The sequence below is a fragment of the Malurus melanocephalus genome, unplaced genomic scaffold (assembly GCF_030028575.1).
Source record: "Malurus melanocephalus ecotype Western Australia unplaced genomic scaffold, MMel_1.1 scaffold_18, whole genome shotgun sequence".
NCBI classification, from domain to species: domain Eukaryota; kingdom Metazoa; phylum Chordata; class Aves; order Passeriformes; family Maluridae; genus Malurus; species Malurus melanocephalus.
Genome location: NW_026623250.1, coordinates 641,915 through 667,729, shown reverse-complemented (window position 1 = coordinate 667,729; position 25,815 = coordinate 641,915). Strand labels below are relative to the sequence as shown.

The 25,815-nt window shown below is 36.4% G+C and overlaps 1 protein-coding gene across 1 annotated transcript in view; it reads right to left on the bottom strand.

Annotated features, from left to right (window-relative positions):
* The window catches only part of ADAMTS6 (ADAM metallopeptidase with thrombospondin type 1 motif 6), a 146,390-nt gene that overhangs the window by 86,088 nt on the left and 34,487 nt on the right, over window positions 1–25,815 (bottom strand). The window contains exon 9 of the mRNA XM_057389632.1: window positions 1,226–1,269. Within this exon, the coding sequence (XP_057245615.1) occupies window positions 1,226–1,269 (44 nt within the window). The remainder of the gene's footprint in view (window positions 1–1,225; window positions 1,270–25,815) is intronic.

Sequence of the window (25,815 nt, the reverse complement as noted above, 5' to 3'; positions counted from 1 at the left end):
AAAGTCTATCCTGTGTTACACTGGAAGCAAGCAAGGCAAATTTTGCCTAATGATCTGTGTTATAAGCATCACATAAAAAATATCAAATAGCTCATGCATGAATGTATTCTCTTTCCACCTTTCTTCTTTTAACACTTGCAAAGCCATTTCTAAGACACCAGTATAGATAAGACACCAATATCTTCTTCAGTTTCATCACCTCCAGTGCCAAATAAAATCAGTCACATTTAGAAATTCACCAAGTGTGATTTGCCTTTTACTAAAGTATGCTGTGAATTTCACTTATATTTATAGCAGGCAACATTCTGGTACCTTTCCCCATGTAAACTATACCACTCTGCCAGAAGCATTGCACTGATTTGAGAGAGACTGAGCGAAAAATTATCATGGATTAAGGCTATCAAGCCTACAGTGATATGGGGAAAGACAAAGCAAATAAGATCATGAACTCTGACTGAGAAAAGTATTAATAATTTGAACTAGCTGAATTAAAATTTTATCTTTAATCACCTACAAAAAAGAGGCTTATGAAAGGATGCAAACAGAAAAAAAGAATGTAAATGTTACATTAGTCTTTCAATAACATTCCTTTTATATATTAAAGCGCCATAGGAGTATAACCTATAGTTATAGGTCATCTATACTTATTTAGTGTAATAAATAACTTTCGGTGACAGATTTAGGTATGGAGAGAACAACAGCTCTCCATTCTTAATCTAAGGTTGCCATGTATACTTCTCCAGTGTCAAAGCACTGTTTTAAGTCATTTCAATGTTACTGTACTTTCTGTCACTGTGCTATTTTTTTCTGTATCTGTGAAAAATATGAAGCTGTACTCACTGTGTACAGCTGCAACAGTGTAAACCTCAAAGGCCATTTTATTTGTAAGGTTTATGTAGATAGTTTCATAACTTTCCTTAGGATTTTTACTTCTGTTTTTTGAACTMGAATATGGGGATCGGTTAAATGGAAATAAACAGCAAATTGTCTTCTTTAAGAAGTAAAATTGAGTCATCTGCTAGGTTTTGTCAGAGCTATAGCAGATCACATAATTAAAACTTCCAGGAGTCCATCCACCTAGACTATCTTTTATTCTTCATGTTTATAAAACTGCTAAATTTTGAAAGTATAAACTTAAAAAGTTCTAATCGGTCAATAAACCAATAGCTAAGTACAAAGCAAGGAAACAGAAAATACAAGCTGAAATTTCTCTTTATAATCTTACCCAGTGTTCCACAAGGCTTGTTTTTATAAGTGCAGATATCGTATCTGTTAAGGAGAGAAAAAAAAAAAGTAGATAAGGTATGTCAGTGAATCACATTTGCACGACATTTTGTGTATTTATCACATATCTGTATCATAGTCCAAGTTGTCAGACCGCAATCAGTTTAATTATGTGCAGCCAGCTGGTGTCGGCATTTTCTACACTCTGGTGTAAACCACAAGCTGCAGTACTCACAGCCTCTGGCCTCAGGCCAGTGGGACACCTGCCAGTAAGAAAAAAATGGTTAAAGTGGATCTTTGTAATCACCAGCTCCACAAAGCAGTCTACCATTCTGTTATGAAATTACAGCAGCATGAATATAGACTGCTACTGATTCTTAAACCTTAAGTTTTACCTATCCAACATAACTGGAAGCCTCTTAAGGTCTCATACTTATCAGTTAAACAATATTAATTGTAAGTCATACTACTTAGACTTTTATCCTAATTTAAAAATTGAACCTTAATTATTACACCATTTTTTAAAAAAACAGTGTTATGAATTGACACTATAGTGCCATTTTCATTATCTTCCATAATAATAGTGTGTCTATATATATAAGAATACGTGCTAACAAACTAAAATGAAAAACATTTTTGCAAAAAGCTAAAAAATGTTTTTTAAGGTGAAATTTTCATCATTGCAGATACAATCCTTCAAATACAGAAGCTAATGAGTTTTTCTGTAGTTAATATATAAATGTTTGTCTCCAACTAGAATTAAAATGTTTTCTGTTGCACATATTTTAGAAATAGCAGTGGTCATGCAGCAGTTCATTCATTAATTACACATTCCTATTTTGAATATGTAATCCTTTAATAGATTAAAGAATACTCCCACAATGCTATTGATTTTCAACGATTTATACTGATCTCCTTGCAGTATGTTTCAGAATAATTTCCATTCTTTTAAAAGATGAGTAAAAAAACCATGGAAAGGTATCATCTTTATGCTTTAATTTTAAACCCAAATAGTTACTAATTTCAGGCCACCAGACATTTCTGTTAAAATACTGTAAGTATTGTTATCACATAGGAGTCTGATCACAAGATATATACCTTTCACTGCTAAAAGAATTACAGTCTGTCTGCAAGGCAAATCCATGGACAAAATAACAAAGCTTAAAATTTGGAACAAATCCAGTAAACTCTCTATGCATGTAGACTGCTGTGACCACAGGGAATTCCTTTGATTTTTAAAGGGTATTGAGTGCGGAGCAGTTTGTGGGATTAAGCTATAATTTTGAACTTAAATGTTCATGTGCACTAATCTCATCAAGGTGGTTCAAACTCTCACTGATTTTCCTTTTGTTGTCTGGAGCAGGAGAAGGTAACCAATACTTTTTTATAAGTATTCTTATAAAAAAAATCTTGAAATATAATTATTCAAATGTCACTAAGTTTTGCAGTGACACAGATTCTGAGCAAAAGGAAGATTTTTACTGCCTTTTACATATTTAAGGAAGCAGGCTTCTTATTTCTGTATTCAGGACAGTGCCTGAACCTAATCCTATTGAAGTTTGAGCAAAATTTTTTCCTCAAAGAAAGTAGACAGGGCACAGTCTTACTTAGTGAGAAACCCTTAACTAAATTCTTTAGAAAGTAGTTGAGAACTGAATGGGAAAAAGTCTCTGAAATACATAGGAAATACTGGTCTTCTGCTTTTTAATATCCAATGGTAAAATGGAAAAAATAATTCAAGGCACACATTCTTAGATAAAATCAATATTTGAGAAYAAAGCCAATTCTACTCAATTCAAGTAAAATGTTGTCACTGACTTCAGCAGAGCTGAAAACTTGCCCTGATGACCTGAATCAGCTTACTGTCATACAAGAATTAATCTGAAGTTACTCCTCACCTAATGTTCAGTTTCACACAGAACTGTGACAGGAGAGAATGATATTAAGTCCCTTGTTTCTGTTATATTTTTGAAAAACAAAGACCATGGTATTCTTCAATTTCTACTGGGAAGTATGTATTCTTTACTATGCACAAGCTAGCATTTTAGCATTTTTAAGAAAAGATAATGAGAAGGAAACTTAAATTAGAAATAAAGTAAGAAAAATAGAGCTTTATTTTCCAATATGCTAATTTTTTTGCAAGCACATACCTGGGTAGTAACATGTTCTAAATGTGCCATCATTGAATATTGAAATTTTATAKATAATGATTAATTTCCTGTAAGGATATTCTTACATTCTCCTAGGCTCCAGTTTAGCAGGGAAAAAACCCTATAAATTTTCAATGTCCAATGACTCTGTTTATCTACATTATCTTCCAGCTCCATTTCTTCATCTTATTCCTTTCATATGAATGGTTTCTGCCTGTGATTTCTCTGAAAGCATTCTTATGTGACAAATTGCTTGCTTCCGTCAGTTCCTTCTCTATACTATTTAACCAGATCAGACTAACTTGTCTATTTTTTTGTTTTGACACCACTTTCTCAAACTTTATTTTGAATCTTCAAGGAATTAATTTAGCCTAGAGGCTGGGTTCCAAAATGCAGAAGACTACAGATGTAACACTTGACAGATGGTAATTTTAAGCCAAGAAACCTATGAAATGACAAATCATCATGACTACCCATGAGATTAGATAGGTCCAATTTATATGGAAAAAAAAAAAAAAAAGGCAACCCACCAACAAAACAAAACAGAAAGTCTGCACTAAAATACCAGCACAAAGGTGCAGTTTGATCACCAGGAGCTTAGTAAATACTTCAGGAGCTAAAGAGACCCAAAAGGTAGATTCTCAAGCCAACAATGTTTTCAGCTAACCATTAAAGATTACAACAATGGTCACAAGAGTTATGCAAAAAATGTTGGTTCAGTTCATTGACAGATGGTGTAAGAGGGACACCACACAAAATTTSAATGGAAGAACACAGTTACATAGGTTGCAAAAAATTTGGGATAAGATGGTAGCCAGATAATTCTGAGACAGCCAAGAATATCCTCTGCCCAAGCCAAAAAAGAAGRTCACTTAACCCCCAACGAAGTGGCTGCAGTGCCCCTGAAGTGTGACCACACCGGGGAAGAAGAATGAAAAAGAGGTAAGAGGGAAGATGGTTTATTGCATTGCAGGAGGCCATTCGTCCCCTGAACAAGTCAGAAGACATTTCATGAGGCAGATGGGGAAGAGGTCTGGGACCTCTGGGGATTCCTGTRGGGCTCCTGAAGTGCTGCAGCAGACAGGTAGGAAATCCATGATGAATGTACAGCTGTCACTGACAACTCTGACTGACACATCAGCCAGAAGGGAACTGCACAGACAGACCATTATCAATTCAACAGGATGGTCAAGAGCAGGAGCAGCAATACACTCCTTTCATGCCATAGATCAAACAGCAGGAGTTAGTGCACCATACGAGGATACTTCAAAAGAAAAAAATCTAGACTTTTTTGGCAGGATATGAGCAGGCACCATGCTAAAATGTACTTGCACACTGTATAAAAAAGTGAAAGGGATTACACTAGAATTCTACCATCTGCATTATCAAGCTGTTGTAAAACTCTATCAAAAAATTTTAAGAAATGTTCCTTGCAAAGATTTGGTCCATGAGAACAACTGATCTCAAAGAATTCCCACAAAAAGTTGTGGAGATAGCCACATATAATTATTACCAGGCAAAATATACAGAACTAGTCTGTTCTGGAGAAGCCAGCTTAGCACTATGTACACAAGATCTGTGCCCATGGTACTCAGTGCAAGAAAAAAGCAACCAACATGTTTATTTAATGGATTAGTCTAGATGTAAGCTACAGACTACGTCTGAAGAAGCCTCCTTTATCTGTAACTCTAACTTGAAAAATCCATTTCCTCTGCAAATGTGATGACTAGCATGATCCTGATCATTTGACTAGGACACTTAAGTCTAACAGATTCACAGATTCTCTGTGAATATTGTAAGACTGCTCAGACTTGTAAGTTACCTGCAGCTACAGCCAATCCCAGACACATTAGGGGAATATAGTCATTTGTTTCCTGGTACATTGCAGGGAAAGGGGAGAAGAGTCTTCCTGATCCCTGCAAACTGTCAGTTTTCAGGCCTAATGCATGTAGCTGTGCAGCTGTGTAGCTCACACAGAGTTCTATGGAAGCAAATGTATTCCCACATTAAAAATAAAAATATATTAAAAATAAAAAGATCTACTAATTCACAGGTTTGATTACAAGAAGGTATCACAATGATTCAGCCAGACCTCCATCCAACCTTAGCACAAAGTAAGTAATTTATTCTAGAAGCCAGAGAAGTTAAAAAGATATTCCTTAAAAGCTATTCAATTGCACATTAAGAACTGTTTAGAGCATAATTTGAGAATCACTGCACAAGGTTATCCAGTTATTTGCCTTTGAGCCCACAGCAGTCATTTGTGAGTGTTTGCAACGAAAACAGGACAGCTCATACTGATACCTTCCCTGATAGAAGCTCCCCAGCTTTGTGGCTTAGGGCACTTCAGAGCAGAGATTGCATCTTAATTTATTTTTCTTCCAATATCTGCAGCCCTTCATTAATTCCTCTTTAACCTGAAAAACCAAACTGTTTCAGTGTCTCTCTGGGGGACATGATTATGCTTTTATCAGCAAAGTTGAGTCCCACGTTGAGCTCCTTCCTGTTGAAATCACTTTTAAAATTTTCTTTTAAACCAGATTAATATATGGGATTTCTCAGCTTTGTGCCATTACACTGTGACCCTTTTGTCAACATCCTGTGCACTCACGGGCTTTTTAAACTTTCTGAAGTGTATGTATGACAATCCAAAAAATTGTTCTAACTGTGGTATTAACAGCAGTAGACACAAAGGCAAAAGAAATTACTTCTTCCTACATGTTAATGTGTATTTATAAATTCAAGGATAACCGTTCTACCAGTCTCATTATCCACATTAGCTCATTAACTGAAAAGAATCTCCATAAAACACTGTCATTACTAGCTGTATGTTACTGGAAATGTCCAGTGTGCCAGAAGCGACTATTTGTGTCAAATTAACACTGAGATAGAAATATACCTGTTACAGGATTGGAAACACATATGAATACTAGTATTAGAAACACTTTAAAGAATTTCATTAACCAACAAGAAAAACCCATACTATATGTTTTATTTAAGTACAGTCAGTGAGTAAAGTATGAAAACTCTTACTAGAAGAGCAAAATGTTCAAAATCGTTATGAAACACAAGCTGTTTACTTATATGTACATCAAACTACTCCAAAATTACTCTGACAGTTACCAATAATATTTAAGATAGATATTGACATAAATAAACAGGTCTTTAAAGGAATGTTTCTTAATGGAAAAGAATTTCRGAGACTAAAATACAATCACAGCAAATCACTGAAGGAAAAGTTGACAAGATGGATGGAATTTGAATGTAACAAAAATCTAAGAAAAGTCAGGCTAGACAAAACCAACAAACACATATGACAGATCTGAAGGTCTTTGTAACTTTCAGATAGCTGAACATGTATTTCATATATATAATACCAGACTACTTGGCAATTAATCTGCTTGAAAAGGTTGTCAGAAAAAAAACCAAAGCCTAAAAACTGATTCTCTCCTGATTAAGGGTAAACAGAGCTAAATACTACAAATTACTAAGATTTCAATATTAGCTGAACATCTTCAGACATGTTATCTCTGGAAGCAAGGTTTTATTTTTCAATTTAAACCAAATTATACTTTTCGACACTCACTTTTTAATTAATACAGGTTTTAAGAACAAGCTATTTAAATAAGGACTGTCCTTTTCACACACCCTTGTTCATCAATGAACATAACATGTTCATCAGAGTTTTGTATTTTTTACTTTTTATGCTTCATGCTATGCAACATGATTTTTTCTATGCACCCCATCACAGATGTCTCATGTTCAATAACTGGTAAAAGACCAGCCAGAAAGGCACCTATTCTGAAAATTTAAGTTAACCTAGTTCCAGCACCTATGAGTATAAACTGAACTACTGCCAGATCAGACTGAAATCTCAGCTTTCCCTTAAATGGATCAAAACCTTCAAGCTGTCAAGTTCAACTCCAATTTCTAAAGTATGAAAAACAAAAATGAAAAAAACAGTGAGGAGCTTGTGCTGTCACCATATTTTTTTGTATACCTACACTTGGCTGTATTAAAAAAGTGATTCTTTTGCAAGTGCAGACAATGTCACTAATAATAAAGAATTGCAATGGAATTCATAAATCCTAAGATAATTTAGTCATTCATTTGATTTGCACAGGTTACCAACAGTAATACTCTTTACTATACAGTATTTTTAATGTCCTTCTAAAAGCTTTACTTCAGCAGATCCTTAGCCTTACAGAAAGTGGTACACCACAACAGCATTCTGCCTTAAAATAAAGAACACGTCTTATTTGGTTCCTTCCTCAAAAACCTCAAACCAAAAAGAGCTATTTAAACCAAGGAAGGAAAAGAATAACATACATGTTACACATCACTCATCAGAAATAGCTTTTTCTATTATTAGTTTTCCACGTCTTTAATGCTGCCATAGACAACCAAAGTCTGTCTGTATTGGACTTCGTTCTGATACTTAGCTTGGGCGGATAAATTCTGGGTTACAGCTAGAAAAGCTATTACTGCTGTAAGTTTTAGTTCTCCTGATTTATAGAAATAATTGTATTGCAGATGAAACACTTCCATACTACTTTTTCTAAACTAAAAATGGAGTAAAAAAAAGTAATAATAAAATACGTTCTGATTTTTTTTAAAATCTGTCATTTATTCATCAATTTATTCATCAATTTTGGCAATGTAACATTAGATTAGCAGTTGCAAGCTTATCACAGTGATATCACTGCTACCAGTGCCCTTAGGACAGATAACTCTTGATTCACACAACTAAATTTTACACAAGCGCATAAGAAATGTCACTCACCTATCTGAGTGACAGTGGTGACTCCAATAACATTCAGAGACAATTTAGAGATTCAGCACTTGCACCAGAATGTAGGAAATACTTAATTGGTTGTATTCTGAACCTCAAACATGATTGAAACTTCTACTGCAGTCTCACTACTGAGCCAACATTTAGATGGAAACAGCTGCAGCTAGCTCAAACTGGGCTAGAGAAGAAACCAGAAATTTCTATAAATCTACTCCAAGTACACAGAAAATGTCCTCTATCAGTACCTTCAGGATAAGTCCAGCAACTAATAAGCCTTTTTTCAAAGGACAATGACACTGAACAGCGCAATAAGCTTATAGGGCAATGTTTTTTAGAGTGTGCTAATGCATCCAAGTCTGGGAAAAAGGAAAATGAGCAAAACTGATTTCATAGGTGTGGTTGGGGGCATTCTGCCACACAGCAGAAAATAGGAAGCAACTAGTCTAGACCTTGGGCAGAAGGGAAACACAACTAACTGTTATGATTACTAAGTTTTGGTTCTGTTGTACAGAAAGAAATTACATAAATTACAGCAAGAGTAGTGCATACATATTTCTAAGCTTTTTTATGAATCCTTGCTACGATTTTGCTGTGGGTATGCCCTCCTTTCTTTTCTAACTTTTTGAATATTGTAAACAATTAGTTTACAATCATTGAGAAGATCACACATCTTTATACACAAAATGTCCACTTCATTTACCCTTACTCACACTGCATTTGGCATAAAAGGCTAAGCATGGCCTGTAAAGACTAACAGTTCATTAGGATGATGGACCACACCTGGTACAGAAGAATCTAAGAATTGCAACATGGGCCAGACCACGGATTCCACTACCCCTGCCTTCACAACGAACTAAGGRAAGGTCCAAGAAAGAATAACACCACAGCAAGCATAAAATGTCAATTATACCAGTACTCTCTCAACTATTTTTGGCTCAGAATGAGACAGATGTGCTTCTGTATATTTAGTACTTTCAATGGATTTTTCTTCTGTGAACTTGCCTAGCCAACCTTTCAACCTATACATATGTCCAGCTTCCATAAAGTGACGTGCCAAGAAGTTTCAGCATTTGCCAAGCCTTGCATTAAAAAGGGCTGCCTCCCTTCTCCTGGTTTTGAGTTTTTCTTATGTATTTTCTGGGCAGCCTCAAGTTCTTGCAGTGAAAGTTGCTATGCATGATTTTTTTTCTCATTTATGCCCTTCACACAATCTTGTAACAGGTTAGACCACTGTAGTATTGCCCCAAATTCAACTTTTCCAAAAGCTGACTTCCCCAAGAGAGTCCTCAGCTTAGTCATTCCTTGTAAAGAAAGTCACACACTTTTTAGTYGTCCTTGCTTCTCTCCTCCAATTCATCTAAAACCTTTTGAGATGAGAAGGCCAGAATGATACAAACTATTCCAGACCTAGGCATACCATGCCCAGTTCAATCAATGGCATAATAAGGTACTTTATTATTTTCCCAATAATCTTTAATGTTTAATTTGCTGGATTAACAAAGTATACTTTACACGTAGACCAAATATTCTCAGAAAAATAATAGTATTATCCAATAATAGGTGTAGTGGTAGTTTTTTGCTACTTCTGGTTAATATTTTTACAAAATTTCTTTGTAAAGAGAAAAAGATTGAAACTCTTACAACTTATTTTTCTGAAAATAGTGAGAACAGTGCACCCTGTGCTTGGGCTCAATTAAAGAATCACAAAATTATATTAACACAAAGAGCTAAATTTCATTAGCTTAAGCAGCTTAATTGGAACCTTCTTCAGTCAATGCAATAAAGCTTATTTGCTGACTTCTTCTAAAGGTCAATAAAAAAGACAGTCATTCAACCAAAATGATTTTTAGCCCCTGACTAGACTCAAAAGAATTTTTTTGTCTTAAAAGCAAACACAGAGCAATATATTTTACCGTCCAGTGATTTTTTTCCTATAAGCATGTGTTACAATAAGTCACAATAAAGGATTTCTCCTCTTCAAGGAATGTCAGTAAACAATTTGATAAAATTGCTTAAAAACAATACAAAGCAAATTGAGTGATGGATGTCTGTGGTAATTTTCCAGATARCATGCAAAATACAGCTAACAAAGTCTGAAGCTGACATATTTTGTGGTCTGCTTGTGAACTGAAAGAAAAAGAAATACATAGAGTGACTGAAAAAAATTGCAGCAGAAGCAAAGACTTCTAACAAAAAGGATCAGTTAAAAGAAATAAACAGATGAAGTTTACAAGAAAAATATGTCTAGATCTTGTCTGAATTTGTTAGAGCATATCAACCTGTCACGCTAAAACCAGAAATAACTTAATTTTATTTTCTGTGTTTTTAAAAGCGGCTGGCAAATGCAATGCATGCACCTCACATGGATCTTTGAAGTATGTCTGTATGAAAAGCAGAACCCATGCATACAACTCAGAATTGCATGTAAATCTTTGTTTCATCTTCTTGTCTGTGTAATACAAACTAGAAAGAAATATTAGCTATATTCAAGACCAAAAAAAATGTTTGTGTAGCATCTATTACCATTTTCTGTCTAGCTTATTTTTCACAAATCGTTTTGATGACAACAGCAACTAAATGTTGTGAATGAATGGCTGAATACCATATGAACATTAACTAACTTTACAGCAGTGGCTCCTCATAAACCACATTACTCTTATTGTACACAAGTTGGGATTAGTCAACGGTATCTATCCAGACTGTCTGCATGCATACATTTTTACTTCCTGTTATCTTAAAGAATGTAAGAGTGATGGTACAATTATTTTATTACTCCTGACCAAAAAAGAATTACAGAACTAGTTAAGAAAGAAAATAGGCTACAGAAACCGTGATCTATCTTGCAAAGGGATGCACACATCAGGATTCCTTTCTCAGTGTATGAATTCTCCAACTTAAGCTATTAAATCCATATTAAAATGACATGATTGTAAAAAGGAATTTCTCAGTGATTCCTTAAGTTCAAATCTTCCATACATTATTCAAGTCTTAACTTTGTAAACTAGTCTTTCAAAGCTAACCTATCTTTCAAGATAGATAACCTATCTTGAAGTGGGAAAATAAATTAATAAATTCCTCTTCATTGTATTTGTTAAGCCCACCAAGCATTTAGCTGCTTTTGTCTTTCCTGGAAACAGTTGTATTTCCAAAACTAGTTTGGTTTCCTCTATAAACGGTAGGGAAGAAAAGCTCCATTTTTTTTTTTCAATTGATAATCTACTCTTTCATATTAAAATTGACCTGAACTTCTGTTATACTTTTTACCACATGCCAAATATTACCATGAGACTATTAAAAGAATCATTTCCACAAATTTTAAATGCTGCAGAAATTTTGCTCTAAGGAGAACCTTTAGCCCCTTGAGGGCACTCAAACACTAAAGCAGCTTGCCCAAACAGATTTTACAAGATTTGACTGGGTAAAGAATTTCATAACCTTGTTTGATCTCATAACTCATCCTGCTTAGGGGATAACATTGGACTGAAGATCTCCAGAGGTCCCTTTAGAACTGAATCCCACAGATTCTAAGCAGGTGTTATCTGAAAATCTTCACATAATTTAATTCATCATCATAGAAAAATAAATATTACATTCTAATACAACTCTTCAGAATATTCACTGGAATGTAAATTACATACTCAAAATGGAAGCATCATCAGAGCCATAGTTATTAAATATTTTATCAATACAGAAAACAGGGGGGAAAGGCTCCCTCTTGATTCCCCTCTGAGCTGGAACAATTCTACATCATCTTAACAACTACACATGAAACCTCTTAAACTTCATTCCCCAATTAGTTGACTGTGACATTTTAAACACCTGAGATATTGTTTTATAAAACACGGTCTCTTTGGCCGATGCCAACACAACTGCCTAAAACACTAGTGGTAAGAAATGCAGGAAGTTCAAGCTGAAAAAAAGTAAGTATGCCTTATTTCTTTTTGCCTCAGTAAATTTCAGAAGTTAATGTAACTCTATTATTATAAATAATTCCAGGTAAATACCATAAGATCTACAAACAAGAAAAGTTAACACCCAATACAGTATTTGTTTCAATTGAGGCTGAAAAATGGGAAGAATTTCTTTAAGGCCACAAAATTATTATTTTCTAATCATTAGTTTGATCTATGTGAAGTTATTGAATTAACACACTTAACCTATCCCCAAATTATATAGAAAAGGAAGGTTCAATCTAGAAGTTTATTAAAGCAAGGATACATGAAAAGAGTTTGGATAACATGCAGAAAATACCACTATTTGATTTTCAAAAATTTATTAACCGTCATTTCTGTTATACAAAGTAGTCTGGTTCTCATTTGTTAAGTTTAAGTCATTTACAACTGTAAATACTTTAATCAAATTCCCACTTTTGCTTGGAAGAACCTGGAAAAAAACATGTGGTGTTCCTCAGGAGTGTGTTGGGGCCAATCCTGTTTAACATCTTTATCAATGATGTGGATAAACCTCTGCAAGTTTGCAGATGACACCGAGCTGGGTGGGAGGGCTGATCTGCTGGAGGGCAGGAAGGCTCTGCAGAGGGATCTGGCCAGGCTGGATCATGGGCTGAGGCCAACGATATGAGGTCAAGCAAGGCAAAATGCCAAGTTCTTCTCCTGGGTCACAACAACCCCAGGCAGTGCCACAGGCTGGGGCAGAGTGGCTGRAAAGCTGCCCASRGGAAAAGGACCTGGGGGTGCTGGTGACAGCGGCTGAACATGAGCCAGGGTGTGCCCAGGTGGCCAAGAAGGCCAATGGCATCCTGGCCTGGATYAGCAATGGTGTGGCCAGCAGGAGCAGGGCAGGGATTGTCCCCCTGTCCTGGGCACTGCTGAGGCCACACCTCGAGGGCTGTGTCCAGTTCTGGGCCCCTCCCTGCAGGAAGGAACTGAGGGGCTGCAGCGAGTCCAGAGAAGGGCAACGGAGCTGGGGAAGGGTCTGGAGCACAAATCCTGTGAGGAGCAGCTGAGGGAGCTGGGGGTGTTCAGCCTGGAGAAAAGGAGTGACCTCATCACTCTCTATAACTGCCTGTAAGGCAGGTGAAGAAAGGTGAGGGCTGGCCTCTTGTTCCAGGCAACAAGTGACACGATGAGAGGAAATGGCCTTAAGTTGTGCCAGGGGACGTTTGGATTAAATATTAGGAAACATTTTTTTACAGAAAGGGTTGTAAAACACTGGAATAGGCTGCTCATGGACGTGGTAGAGTCACCATTCCTGGAAGTGTTCAAAAAACATGAGAATAAGGTTTAATGGTGAACACAGTGGTGATGCTGGATTGACAGCTGGACTTGATGATCTTAAAAGTCTTTTCCAATGTTAATAATTCTATTATTCTATAATTCTAACTTGCAAAAGCCTAAAGGAAAAAATCTGAATTAAAATGTTTTTTTCACTAGTTAATTTTTTTTAAAATCAAGACTCATAAATCTGTTTAAGTTCTAGAGCTAATTAGAGAATGTGCAGAGGAAGAGCTTCTTTCCAATAATGCAAGGAGAGATGGCAAATTCAACAGGGCAAAGACTTCAAAGAAAATGTATTTCAGTCAAGTTACTACCTGTAGCACAAAACGACACCATTTAAAATGCCATTTTTAGGAAGGGACACATACAGGAACAAAGTTTTTTGTACTGCCAAACAATCTGTTTAATTGACTCAAGACATAACCAAAAATAGAACTGCAAAACATCACAATTCTCCTGACCAACTGCATCTCGTACTATTGCTATAGTTTTATGCTTGTTTTTTTAAACCATTTAATAATTAACAATCATAGCCAAAATGTGACTAAAATGGAATAGCTTCAAAACTAATCTTGGTGAAAGACCCATAAACACTTCCATGGCCTAACAGATTGCATTTCACACATCTGAAAAATTCCTTGGTTTTGCTAGTATTTGAAGCACAATTTCTTGTTCTTCAGTGATTCCAAACACACTTCAGAATTGCATTATATATTTCACTCTGCTTTGGCAGGTGGTTGAAAGAGCTCACAGGGTAGACATTTCTTCTGAAAGAATCTGGACAATGAACATTTGTCAGCATTACTTATGACCTTGCAATTTCTAAGCAGGACTAACTGTCCTAAAATAACAATATAAGCAAATACCTTTCATTACAGCTAAATTAATGTGCATGCTATGGAACTGCCTGTACCTCTTCCTGCCCATTTATCCAATCACTTAGCACTCCCTTTTTCAAGCTGCTGAGAGTAATAAATGAGAGATTTACATGGGTCTGGCTGAAGCAGTGTGAAGGCAATCCAAACGCAACCTCAGTGCTATCCAAAGAGCCATCTTAAATGGTCTGAAAAAGAATCACATACATTTGGAAGCTGAATGTTATCAGCTCCCAAAAATACAATTTCTACAGTTTTCAGAACACAACCTGAACAAAATGTTCAGAAGTAACTAAAATACTTACTTTAATAATTTACACCTGATGTCCTAATGTAATATTACAAATACCTACAGCAGCGATTTGATTCAAACAGCAGCATTGGATAGACATGAAGTATCATTCCTTCAGCAACTCAGTACAAAGCTAATTTTAAAACAAGAATTTGTGACTGGCCATATGGAAAAGAAATAATGAATTCTGGCAGTTTCTATTCTTCCTGCTCTGACATTAAGGCATCTTGTCCTTCAAGATCATAACTGCATTAACTCTCACTTTACTGACAACGAAAGAGTCAGATTTGCATACGAAGGTAACTTTTACTGATCTTGGTACTTTCTAGTAAGTTGCTTATATGTTTAACTATTACACAGACTCTTATATTTCCCTGGCATGAGCATTACTCTATGTAGATCTAGGATTCTTCCAGAAAAGTCATGTAGGTCAACATGTACTTAAAACACCAAAACATGTAAAACTGTAAGGCATTTAGGAGCTACGTCTCAACTTCAGAAAGCACCCAAACATATGAAAAAATATTTTACTTAAATTATCTGAATATTCTTCCTTCTCCATAAGACTAAGACAAGGATTTGACACTCCAGTTAGTCTTCTACAGAATCTAAAGCCATTAACAAAAGTTCCCAGGTTTCATCATTCCTTAGTCAGTAATCAATAAGGTTACACAAATTCCAGATGACCAAAATTACATCTCACTGCTAAGAAGAAAAATCTTACTCACAACATTTTGAATTTTTTTTTAAGTAAGAACCAGAAATTATCTCACTCCTTCATAAAGCACTTCTTTTTTTTTTTTTTTTTTTTTTTTTTTTGGGGGGGGGGGGAAGGCAGAAAAAAACGAGGAAAAATTAAATAAGTATTTGACATGAAACAATTAAATGGTTCATAGGGTTTTGTTTCTAGATATTTAAGTATTTTCAATTAAATCTCTTATTCCTAAGAACTAATAATTGCTTTTACAAGGGAAAAACATCTCCCCACTTATCCACAGACTTGTTTTAATACCTGTAAYGCTAGAGCAATGCTTTCATACCATTCCTCCAAAACTGATATAAGACTCAAACAATGTCAATCACTGTAGCAACTTTTGTAATATGCACTTGAGGAAATACTAATTATTACAATTACCTAAAAAGAGGATTGTMCTGAATGAAAACTATGTTCTGAGAGATAAAGAAAAGCTTTCAATTCCAAATAATGAAAGCCACAATGATTGCTCATTTTAAAATATATAAAGAGCAGATGTGTTGAAACATAATTTTTCTGCAGTACCCAGGACACAAGTGTATCTTTCTAGAAAACTGCAGTACCACAAGGACAAAGACTCAGACTGCAGACTAACAGTCAAACTCTAAAAACTCACAAAGGCACTGATTCAAAATTATTGTGGACTTAAGTAGTGGGGGCATACTCAGGATAATTTGTTTGCCCAAGAAGGGCTTTGGCAAAAAAACTCAGGTAATTAACTACTACGAGTCACGTGAATATTTCTTTATCAGGGGGCAGGTGGGTGGGAATCTAGACATCTAAAAATCTAGAAATCTAATAAAGTATATGTCCAAATCTAATAAAAAATTCTAGAGAAATACAGATGATCGGTCATTCAATCTGGATAAAAACAGAAGTTGTGACTGGTAGTGCATTAAAAGAGAATTAAAGCAGAAAAGAGCACAAAATAATGATTCTGCTTTCAAAGTCACCACAGAAAGAAATCTGATTCTGGAAGAAACTACTCCTTAGTGCTCATCACCATAAACCAGATCACCAACCCCAAGGGCAGATAACTGACAGTTTTACTAAACCAGACACAGGTTGCTGGTTGGTAAAATATCACAGGTATCATGAACAAAACATCACAAAACCATCAGAGGAACACACCTCCGTTGTAATTTCTAGTTGTGAGGCTGAAAAGGAATTATCTTTTCATTTTACCAAATTCCAAAGAAACAGGAAGACTCTAATTAGAGTAAAATTAAATCCATGAGGAACAACAGAAGATGCATCTTAAGCATAATTATGAGAAATAAGCATACAGCATTCTTTTCTGCTTTGTGGAAGCTCCCACTGAATACTATAAAAAACTTAAGATTGTTTTTCCTGATTTAACTGCCCTCTTCAAAAAAAAAAAAACAAACCAAAACCCCAAAGCCAAACCAAACCAACCAACCAAACAATAATACCATGAACAAACAAACAAATAAAACCTCATAAACAAAAAAACTTTGGATGTGTTCAATAACACCACTTCAAATCTATGTCATAGAACAGAATGAGAGCTTTACAATACGGGAAAAACCTGGTTCTTATTTCCACCTGTAACTTGCTAAATTCTCTTACTTGCTAATTTCTCTGTGGAAACTAGAGAAAATGTATTAAGAAGGTGCGGATATTGTTTTTAAATGACGAGGCTACACAAAACCAGAAAAATCCAGACTAGCCTAATCTGCTGCATAAAGGGCTAAAAGAAAAAGCACATGGTGTACAAGTCTCTGTATGGTATAAAAGTATAGTATCTTTAACATAAATACTAAGAATAATGAAGAGATAGTGAAGCCCAGTTTTCCTTGCTGCCAAGGGCTCAGGCAATCTGCAGCCTGGCATGGGCAAAGGTACTAACAGTCAAAATTCTAAGACCGTAACTTTATATGACCCAAGCACACTGACAGTAAAATTTCAATTTTCAAATGAATTTCAACAAGCATGTGAAAAGCAGGTATTTAAATACTGTATTTTATATTTAAAGTGTTTTACTGGTTGCTTGCATTTTATGCCTGTAGTGGTACCATCAGACCTTTTGGCAGATAAAAACCTATGATAAGAGATTCTATTTGGATACAAGTGCAGAGTAACAACACAACTGGAAGTCTTGAGGTTTCACAAAAAATTTATTGAAAGATAACTGTTTGTTAAGTTTTACACAGAGAATTTTCATCTTGGCATGAAAACAACTCCATCAAAGTCTTAAGACTTGCTTAGGCAAATAAAGATTGGAAATCAGGCCCTGTTAGGTGCAAGTTGAGGAGTGAAGGATGGAGGATTGTATGCATGGGGAGCATTAAAACTATTTTAATACTAACACACAGTAGTTCACAGAAAAGTGTTATCAAGCAGCAATCGCAAAGAGGGAGACAAGCAAGAATGTAATAATTAAGCAGAAATTTTGTCAGAATGTACTATTGTCAGAATGGACTATTGATTGTTCTAATGAGCAGGGGGAGTCAGGATCAATTCTATCTGTATCTCAAAAAAAGGAACCTTAAATACAGACCTAGGCACCTTAGTGACTCAGAGGGAAGAGTGCCATCTACTGAGTCAATAACTTAATTATAATAAAATCAGGAAATCATATTGTTGTCATGAAACAGAAAAGGAATTTTAAAGCAATATTTAAGAGCTTTCTATCTCCTATGGAAAATCTAAGCTTTTTATTTTGAAATTTTACAACAATTTATATAATGGTGAATCTGTGTTCCTATAGGAATGGGTTAGTTTTTAGCTGAATTAATCTTACACTTATTTCTGAAAAGCTTCTGATACCTCTATTTCTAAATCAACTAGGAGCTTCTGTTTCCAAGTAAAAGATGTCACATTCTGAATATTCTGCCTCTTTAAAACGCCTCATATTTAGACACAGAAACATGAAGATGCTCAAAGTGACACCTGAAAAAGTAGGCTTTTATGCCTTTTTTTTTTTCTTTTTCCTTCATATAAGATTCTGGTGTTGAGTATGACTATGTTGAGTATGACTATGACTATTTCAAAATATTGAAAAATAAAAATATAAACAATCAATTACAAAAGATACTCTGAATGCATTTCACCTTTGTGTCAATAAACGTGTTGATAATTAGCCTGCCACATATCAAAGCACACTTTTGCAGCAAAATTAACTACTTCTAGAAACGTGCAGTAGTCAAAGGAAAGTGTGTAACCCTTTAGTGTGCTCTGCTCACTCTTGTCAAATATAGCAGAACATTATTTGTGTATAGATTTCAAATTCTTCAATTTAAATTGTAGAATGTAAATTATTAGCTCTGGATGTTTGTGAACCAGTTCCTGCTGTGCTTTATATATATGCTAAGTACACAATAGACACCTGAAATTTCACTAGAAATGGAGCACAAACTGCTCTGCCAATATATCTTTATAAGTCACAGGTCTATCTTAAWTTTTTTWAATTTTTTTTTCACATATAGCACAGTAAAACAATAGCAAACTGCCTTATTGGAACCCCTGCAAAACTTAAAAGCTGCATGGACTATTACAATACCTGTGTAATGTTCCATTTCAAATCTTTCACCTCCCTCATATTTTTCAAATAGCTTGTCTCACTTTTGTTTTACTATCTTAGTGGGAAAATACATTCAAATGCATACAGATGTACTTTACTCAAGTATAATCAATCACAGCTTTATGATGGCTATTTCAAAAAAATTTTAAAAATTCATCTGTGGAAAGCAAAACTTCAGAAATCCGACCATGTTTCTAAAGTTTCCTCAAAAAATCTGTATTTGGAAACACAAAGCAATCAGGAGCTGGCAGTCTTGGATTTAACCTCGCCAAATATAACAGGAAATGACTTGGTAACTATCTGGAAAAAAAATAGATGCATGGAGTAAGAAAGAGATCATCAAGATTTTGGTTTGAGAGCAACTATAAAATTATGTCTCATATAGTGTTCAGGGACTCTACCAAAAAACAAGAATTTCTCAAGCTTGATTTCAGCATATAAAACTGACATAATATGTGACACTTTAACAGCAAAATGACAGTTGAAAAAAAACTGTATTTTGGTAGATTACATAAATTACACTACTTACCAACTAAGATACTTTAATCAAATGCATATTTGCATAAAAATACTACTACTAACATGATTACAGACTTCTATTTTTTTTTGCATAGTATTGAAAGGTAACCATAAATCTCTGATACATCTTTAGGCAACTTGTTCCCAGTGCCTCAGTACTTAGTAAAGAACTCCTTCCACATATCTAACCTAAATCTACTCTCTTTCAGTTTAAAACTAAACCCCCTTGCCCTATCACTACATACTCTTGTAAAAAGTCCCTCTCCAGCTCTCATGTCCCTTTAAGGTCTCATGTCCCTTTCAGCTACTGGAAGGATGCAATAAAATCTGACTGGGACATTGTCTTTACAGGATAAACAACATCTCAGCCTTTCCTCATAGGATAGGTTTTACATTCCTCCAATCATCTTCAAGGTTTGCCTCTGGGCTCACTCCTGTCCTTCCTGTGCTGAGGACCTCAGAGCTGGATGCAATACTCCCTATGGGATCTCAAAAAGCAGAGCAAAGCAGCAGAATCACCTCCCTCAATCTGCTGCCTGCACCTTTTTAGTGCAACCAAGGGCACGTTTTTAATGCAACCAAGGGCTTTCTGGAATCCAAGTGCATATTGCTGGGTCATACCAAGCTTTTCACTCAGCCCCAAGTCTCTCTGGAAGGGCTGCTCTTGATCCCGTCATCCTCCCCAGCCCATTGATACCGGGGTTACCCTGACTCAGGTGCAGTACCTTGCAGTTGACCTTGTTGAACCTGCTGATGCTCATGTGGGTCTACTTCTCAAGGAGATCCCTGTGGATGGCATCCCATCCTTCAGGAGTGTCAACCACTTCAGGAGAGGCACCACTCAGCCTGGTGTCATCTGCAAAGTTGCTGAGGATGCATTTGATGTCTTTGTCATTGCTGAAGACATTAAGTAACAGTGGTGCCAATAGGGATCTTTGAGGGCAYCACTTGTCAGTGATGACCATCGGAAACCTGAGTCATTGACCACTCTCCTCCAAATGTGACCATCCAACCAACTCCTTATCCACTGAGCACTTATCCACTGAGTCCACCCATCAAATCCATCTCTCCCATTTAGACAAAAGGATGTTGTAAGGGACCACGTCAAAGGCTTTACAGAGTCCAGATAAATGACATCTGGAGCTCCTCCTTTATCTACTCATGTAGTCATTACCTTGTAAAAGGCCACTACATTTGTCACACGGAACCTTTTTCCACTCACCAGGTACTTCATTTGACTGGCGTGACTGACTGGACACTCTGAGGACCCTGAGGTGCATCTCATCTCAAGTCCCATAGATTTTGGTATGTTCAGGTTCTCCAGCTGGTCACAAACTTGCACTTCACTTACAGAGGGAAGCACTTTGCCACTCTATCCTCATCTTGCAGTCCATGCCACACACGGAAATATTTTTCAACAGAGCTACTGCAGTATGCATGGAAGAATGAGTTCTCAAATGTAAGGCAAGGCCATCCTTAGCAGATCATTATCCATTTTGTAATTTTAACGAAATTACTGTTATTTCAGACCTTTCAGCCATAAATACAAGTAGCAGTGAATAAGTTCATTTGCTTTAGTAAGTTTAGTCATACAGAAGTGAAACTCTTCACAATCATTATCGAAAAGAAGTTGCAACAAATACATAGCAGGCTAAGAGAAGGGAGGTTTGGCCTTTTGGAAGAAGAAAATCACCTCAGAGCAATTAAAAGGAAAGGAGACAGACTGCTGTTAATGAGGGAAGAATCTTATACATGTGGGTTAGGGCAATGCCAAGCACAAACACAGGATGGGTGAAGAATGAATTGAGTAGTTCTGAGGAGAAGCACTTGGGTGTACTGCTGGGTGAGAAGCTGGACATGGCCCAGCCATGAGCACTCCCAGCCCAGAGAGCCAAACGTGTCCTGGGCTGCATCCAGAGCAGCGTGGGCAGCAGGGCCAGGGAGGGGATTGTGCCCCTCTGCTCTGCTCTGCTCAGACCCCACCTGCAGGGCTGCATCCTGCTCTGGGGACCCTGCACAGGAAGGACATGGAACTGCTGGAGTGGGTACAGAGAAGGCCACAAAAATTATCAGAGGGCTGCAGCACCTCTCCTGTGAGGACAAACTGAGACAGTTGGAGTTTTTCAGCCTGGAGAAGAAAAAGCTTTGGGGACACTTTATAGCAACCCTCCAATATCTGAAAGGAGCTGATAGAAAGCTGGAGAGAGACTGTTTACAAGAGTTTGTTGTGATAGGAGAAGGAGTAATGTATGAAATTGCCTCAAACGTATGAGATAGTCAAGACCTTTGCTCTGTTGTGTCTTTATAATCCACTTTATCCAAAATACTACACTAAACCACCACTCACATAATTTTTTTTTAATATTGTGTTATCAGACAAGAAAACTTTTTTTACTGTACTCTTTAATTTTCATCCAGTTTTTAATCTAGGGTTTTACAAAGTAGTTTACCTACCAAAATGACTGTATTTGACACAATGAAAAGACCAGTTCCAGAAACAAAGTATTTTATTGTGAGCTAGAAGAAACTATACACACTGAAACAGTCAAGCTAAAAGATAACTTGGGGGAACAGCTCCACTCAAATAAGATTATACAAGTTTCTTGTCTTTGAAAACACACGCCGATAAATCCCATCATATGCTTGCCATTTACAGATATCAAATATATTTACCACTGTGAACAAAATCCAAAATTCATGCATTCATATGAAGGAGATTTACACAATGAGGATTGTACATTGTATAACTAAGTATAAAAAAAAATTTCCCTCTGAGCCTCTGAACAGACTTTACAGACTGCATATTTCTAACTATGTGCAATCCACGGACACCAGTATTTCCAAAGTTGAAGGCAATGATCTAGCAACAGAAAGGTTGAAATTCCTTAAYGAATTCCCTATGGGAATGGAAAAAATTTTAAATGAGAAAAATCCTTCACAGTTGAGCATGACTTCTCACTGCCAAATCTTCTACAGGACTACAGAGTAGCACAGGAACTAAACCTGTAGCCAAAGGACCTTGTGAACCCTTCAGTTTTGTGAGTTTTTATTATGTATCTACTGTCTCTAGACCTGAAAGAAATTTCTAAAGAATACATTTGTTTTACACTGCTACGGGCCTGTGATTCCAAATAACTGTTTAACAATAGAGCAATTCTATTTCTACAGATGAGGTGATTTTAGAAACAGGACACTGAAACACATCTGTATTCCACAAAACATTGCTCCAGACTAACTCACAGAAAATACTTCCATACAGCTGCACCAGACATTTGGGGAACAAGTGATTTAAGATTTGTATGGGTGAAGACTCTCTTTAGCACACAACAAGGGAGCAATGGATGTATCTGAACCTCAAGGATGGCGGAAGAGCTTATGGCATTTGTAAGATACAATAGGTCAGTAACAGTAATCGCTAACAGAAGAAGGCACAGTGAAATAACATCACTGAAATAGCAGAAAATATTTTGCAGGCTTAAAGAAAATACCATTAAAATTTTTCTTTCCTCATTGTACAGAAGTCATGCAGAACTTGAACTCAAGTCACAACTCCAGCATGGCAGAGAAAAAAAAAGCATGTGAAGTCGGGAGAAATGTTTTTTAAAAATAACACTATGACATTGTAAAAGAAGTCCCAAGTACTACATTTTGTTTAAAGAGTGATATTTTGGTGATTTAGGCTGACGAATCTGCATGATTTTGTTGGCTTTAAAGTATGGAAGGAAAAAGTGGTTTTGGTGTCATTCCCCACACATGCACACACTCAAAATATTCTTGTGTTCCTTCCTCTCCCTTCCATGCACTAAATCTAGTTGTTATCACCTATAAGCAAGAAGAAAGTATTCTGCCCTCTAAATGGCCTAAATCCTTCAATATGATATACTCATGCAGAGTTAGTTTTTAAATATATATTACTGTGCAGAGCCAAGTTAATATTTAAGGTACTTGGCGTAAGTATTAGAGTTTGTCGTACAGATCAAAATACAGCACTGCAGCCATAGTAAATAATCTTCCTGATAAGTCACTAAACAGAACCACTTAAAGAGAAGTTAAATGTATAGAGGTCACAAAAGATGATAAAATTATATATGCTAATTATATAATTATATATTATTCTGACAGCAGAAAGGCCTTTTGAATGAGGCTGAGGAAAATTAAAATCTTTTATAGCCAAAGCAGCCACACGGCATCTGCGTGTCTGATATCTAACAGCTAAATGTTTTAATATACTTTTGATTCCTCTGATGGTCAGAACAACTGTAATTTGGATACACTCATAAATAGATGTAACTAATTGATTGAAATAAAACTGCTGCATGTAACAAATAATGACTTTGCTGCAACCAGAATGCAGTATATTTCACTGCACTGTGCTACCACACAAAAAAAATCATACTGTGATTAGAAGATTATTAAAGGAAATCTTAATCTTCAGGCAGGAAAACACACAATGAAAATAAATACCTCTTCTCTCTGAAAGAATTCAAGCTCACCACTGCACCATTCCACACTAAAACATTTTCAATATTAACAGCTGAATAAGTTTCAAGTTAAAAAGCTTACATAAACCATTAAGAAAAGTGTTTTCCAGTTTGAAGGTACCTACAGTGATAATCTATTCCAAAACAGAAAAGGAATGGAGAGTAATAAAGAAGAAATAGAGAAGGTACAGAAAGRCTTGTAGTCAAAATTAAAGACTTCTTTCACCATGCATGATGAAAGTTGATGAGAATAGACAGATGCAAAGGGGACAAAAAAGTTCTTTGGTTTTTAGTGGGTTAAGATTGGTCTTTAGATTAGTTACTTGGTATACAAAAGTAAGTACATAGTAAGCATACTTGAGGAATTACTCTGAAGATACAAATAAGTTACCGATCCAAGATCATATTTAACCATGGTTTTAGGCTTGCATCCACAAATCACAGAAAAAGAGATCACATAAAACTAGGATGAGGAAATTACCATTGCGATGTGTGTTGAAAACTTAGTGATTGTTGGTTCAGTTTTGCAAGTCAAATAATCAGCAACACCTTCATGGCGGTCTGAGTTGACATTACCCAAGTGTTCCCTACTCTAGGTCTAATATTTTCTATTGTTAATTACCACATTGCTAAAATTTACCCTCCTAAATATCAATGAAAATAAGTGTCAAAATAACTTTAGTATTTGTTCCTCTTACATAAGACTTCAAGTTTATACAAAGGATCTACACATGATTTGGTGCCAAAGCACCAGATAATTAGAATTCCCATCACTACTAAGAAACTAACATTTTGACTCAAGAAACTATTCTAAATTGCTTGAATATAAAAGTTGCCTATTAATGAAGTGATCAGTCATTAATCAAACAAAAATAAGTGTATATAATTTTCTTCTAAAAATTCAAATTGTTGATTAGATATATTAGCTTGATGTACTACCGTCCTCTATATCAATGGTGGTAAGCCCTGGCAATGCACACACAATGACTTTGGGCTGTTTCCATAGTGTTCACAGAATCACAGACCTTACAGACAGACCACCTAGTTCCAATGTCCCTGCCATCTCTAGGGTCACCTTCCACTGGACCAGATGCTCAAAGCTCCAAMCAACCTGACCTTGAACACTTTCAGGTATGAGGCAATCACAACTTTTCTGAGGAACCTGTTCCAGGGCCTCACAATGCAGAATTGTTTTGTAATAACTCACCTAAATCACAGACTCATAGAATACCTGAGTTGGATGGGACCCATAAGGATCACTGAATCCAACTCCAGGTGCTGCATAGGCCATCCCAATAATCACACCATGTCCCCTAGTTCATTGTCCAAAGGCTTCCTGATTTTTATCTGGCTTGTGCCATGACCACTTCCCTGGGGAGCCTCTTCCTGTGCCCAGCCACCCTCTTGGGTTTAAAGACTTTTTCTAATATACAACCTAAACGTCCTCTTTAATGCCATTTCTTTAGGTCCTTGTCATCAGAGAGAAGAGATCAGAGTCTGCCCCTCTGTTTGCCCCATGAGGAAGCTGGAGACCATGATGAGGTGTCCCCCCAGTCTCCTCCAGACCGAGTGACCTCAGCCATTCCTCACATGGCCTTTCTCTACAACATTCGCCATCTTTATGGCATCCCTCCTTTAGACTGTTTCTAATAGCTGAATATAGTCTTTCTTATCTTGTAGCACCCAGAACTGCCCCCAGCACTCAAGGTGAGGCCGCCCCAGCCCAGAGCAGAGCGGGACAATCCCCTCCCTTGCCCAGCTGCCAGTGCTGTGACTGATCCCCCCAGGACATGGGTGATCCTCCTGGCTGCCAGGGTACTGCTGGTTCCGATACCTACCCTCTTTCCATTTAGGGAATCACGGAATCATCAAGGCTGAAAGACACCTTCAAGATCATCTGTTCAACCACCGACCCAGCAAGAACATTATCACCTCTATATCATATCC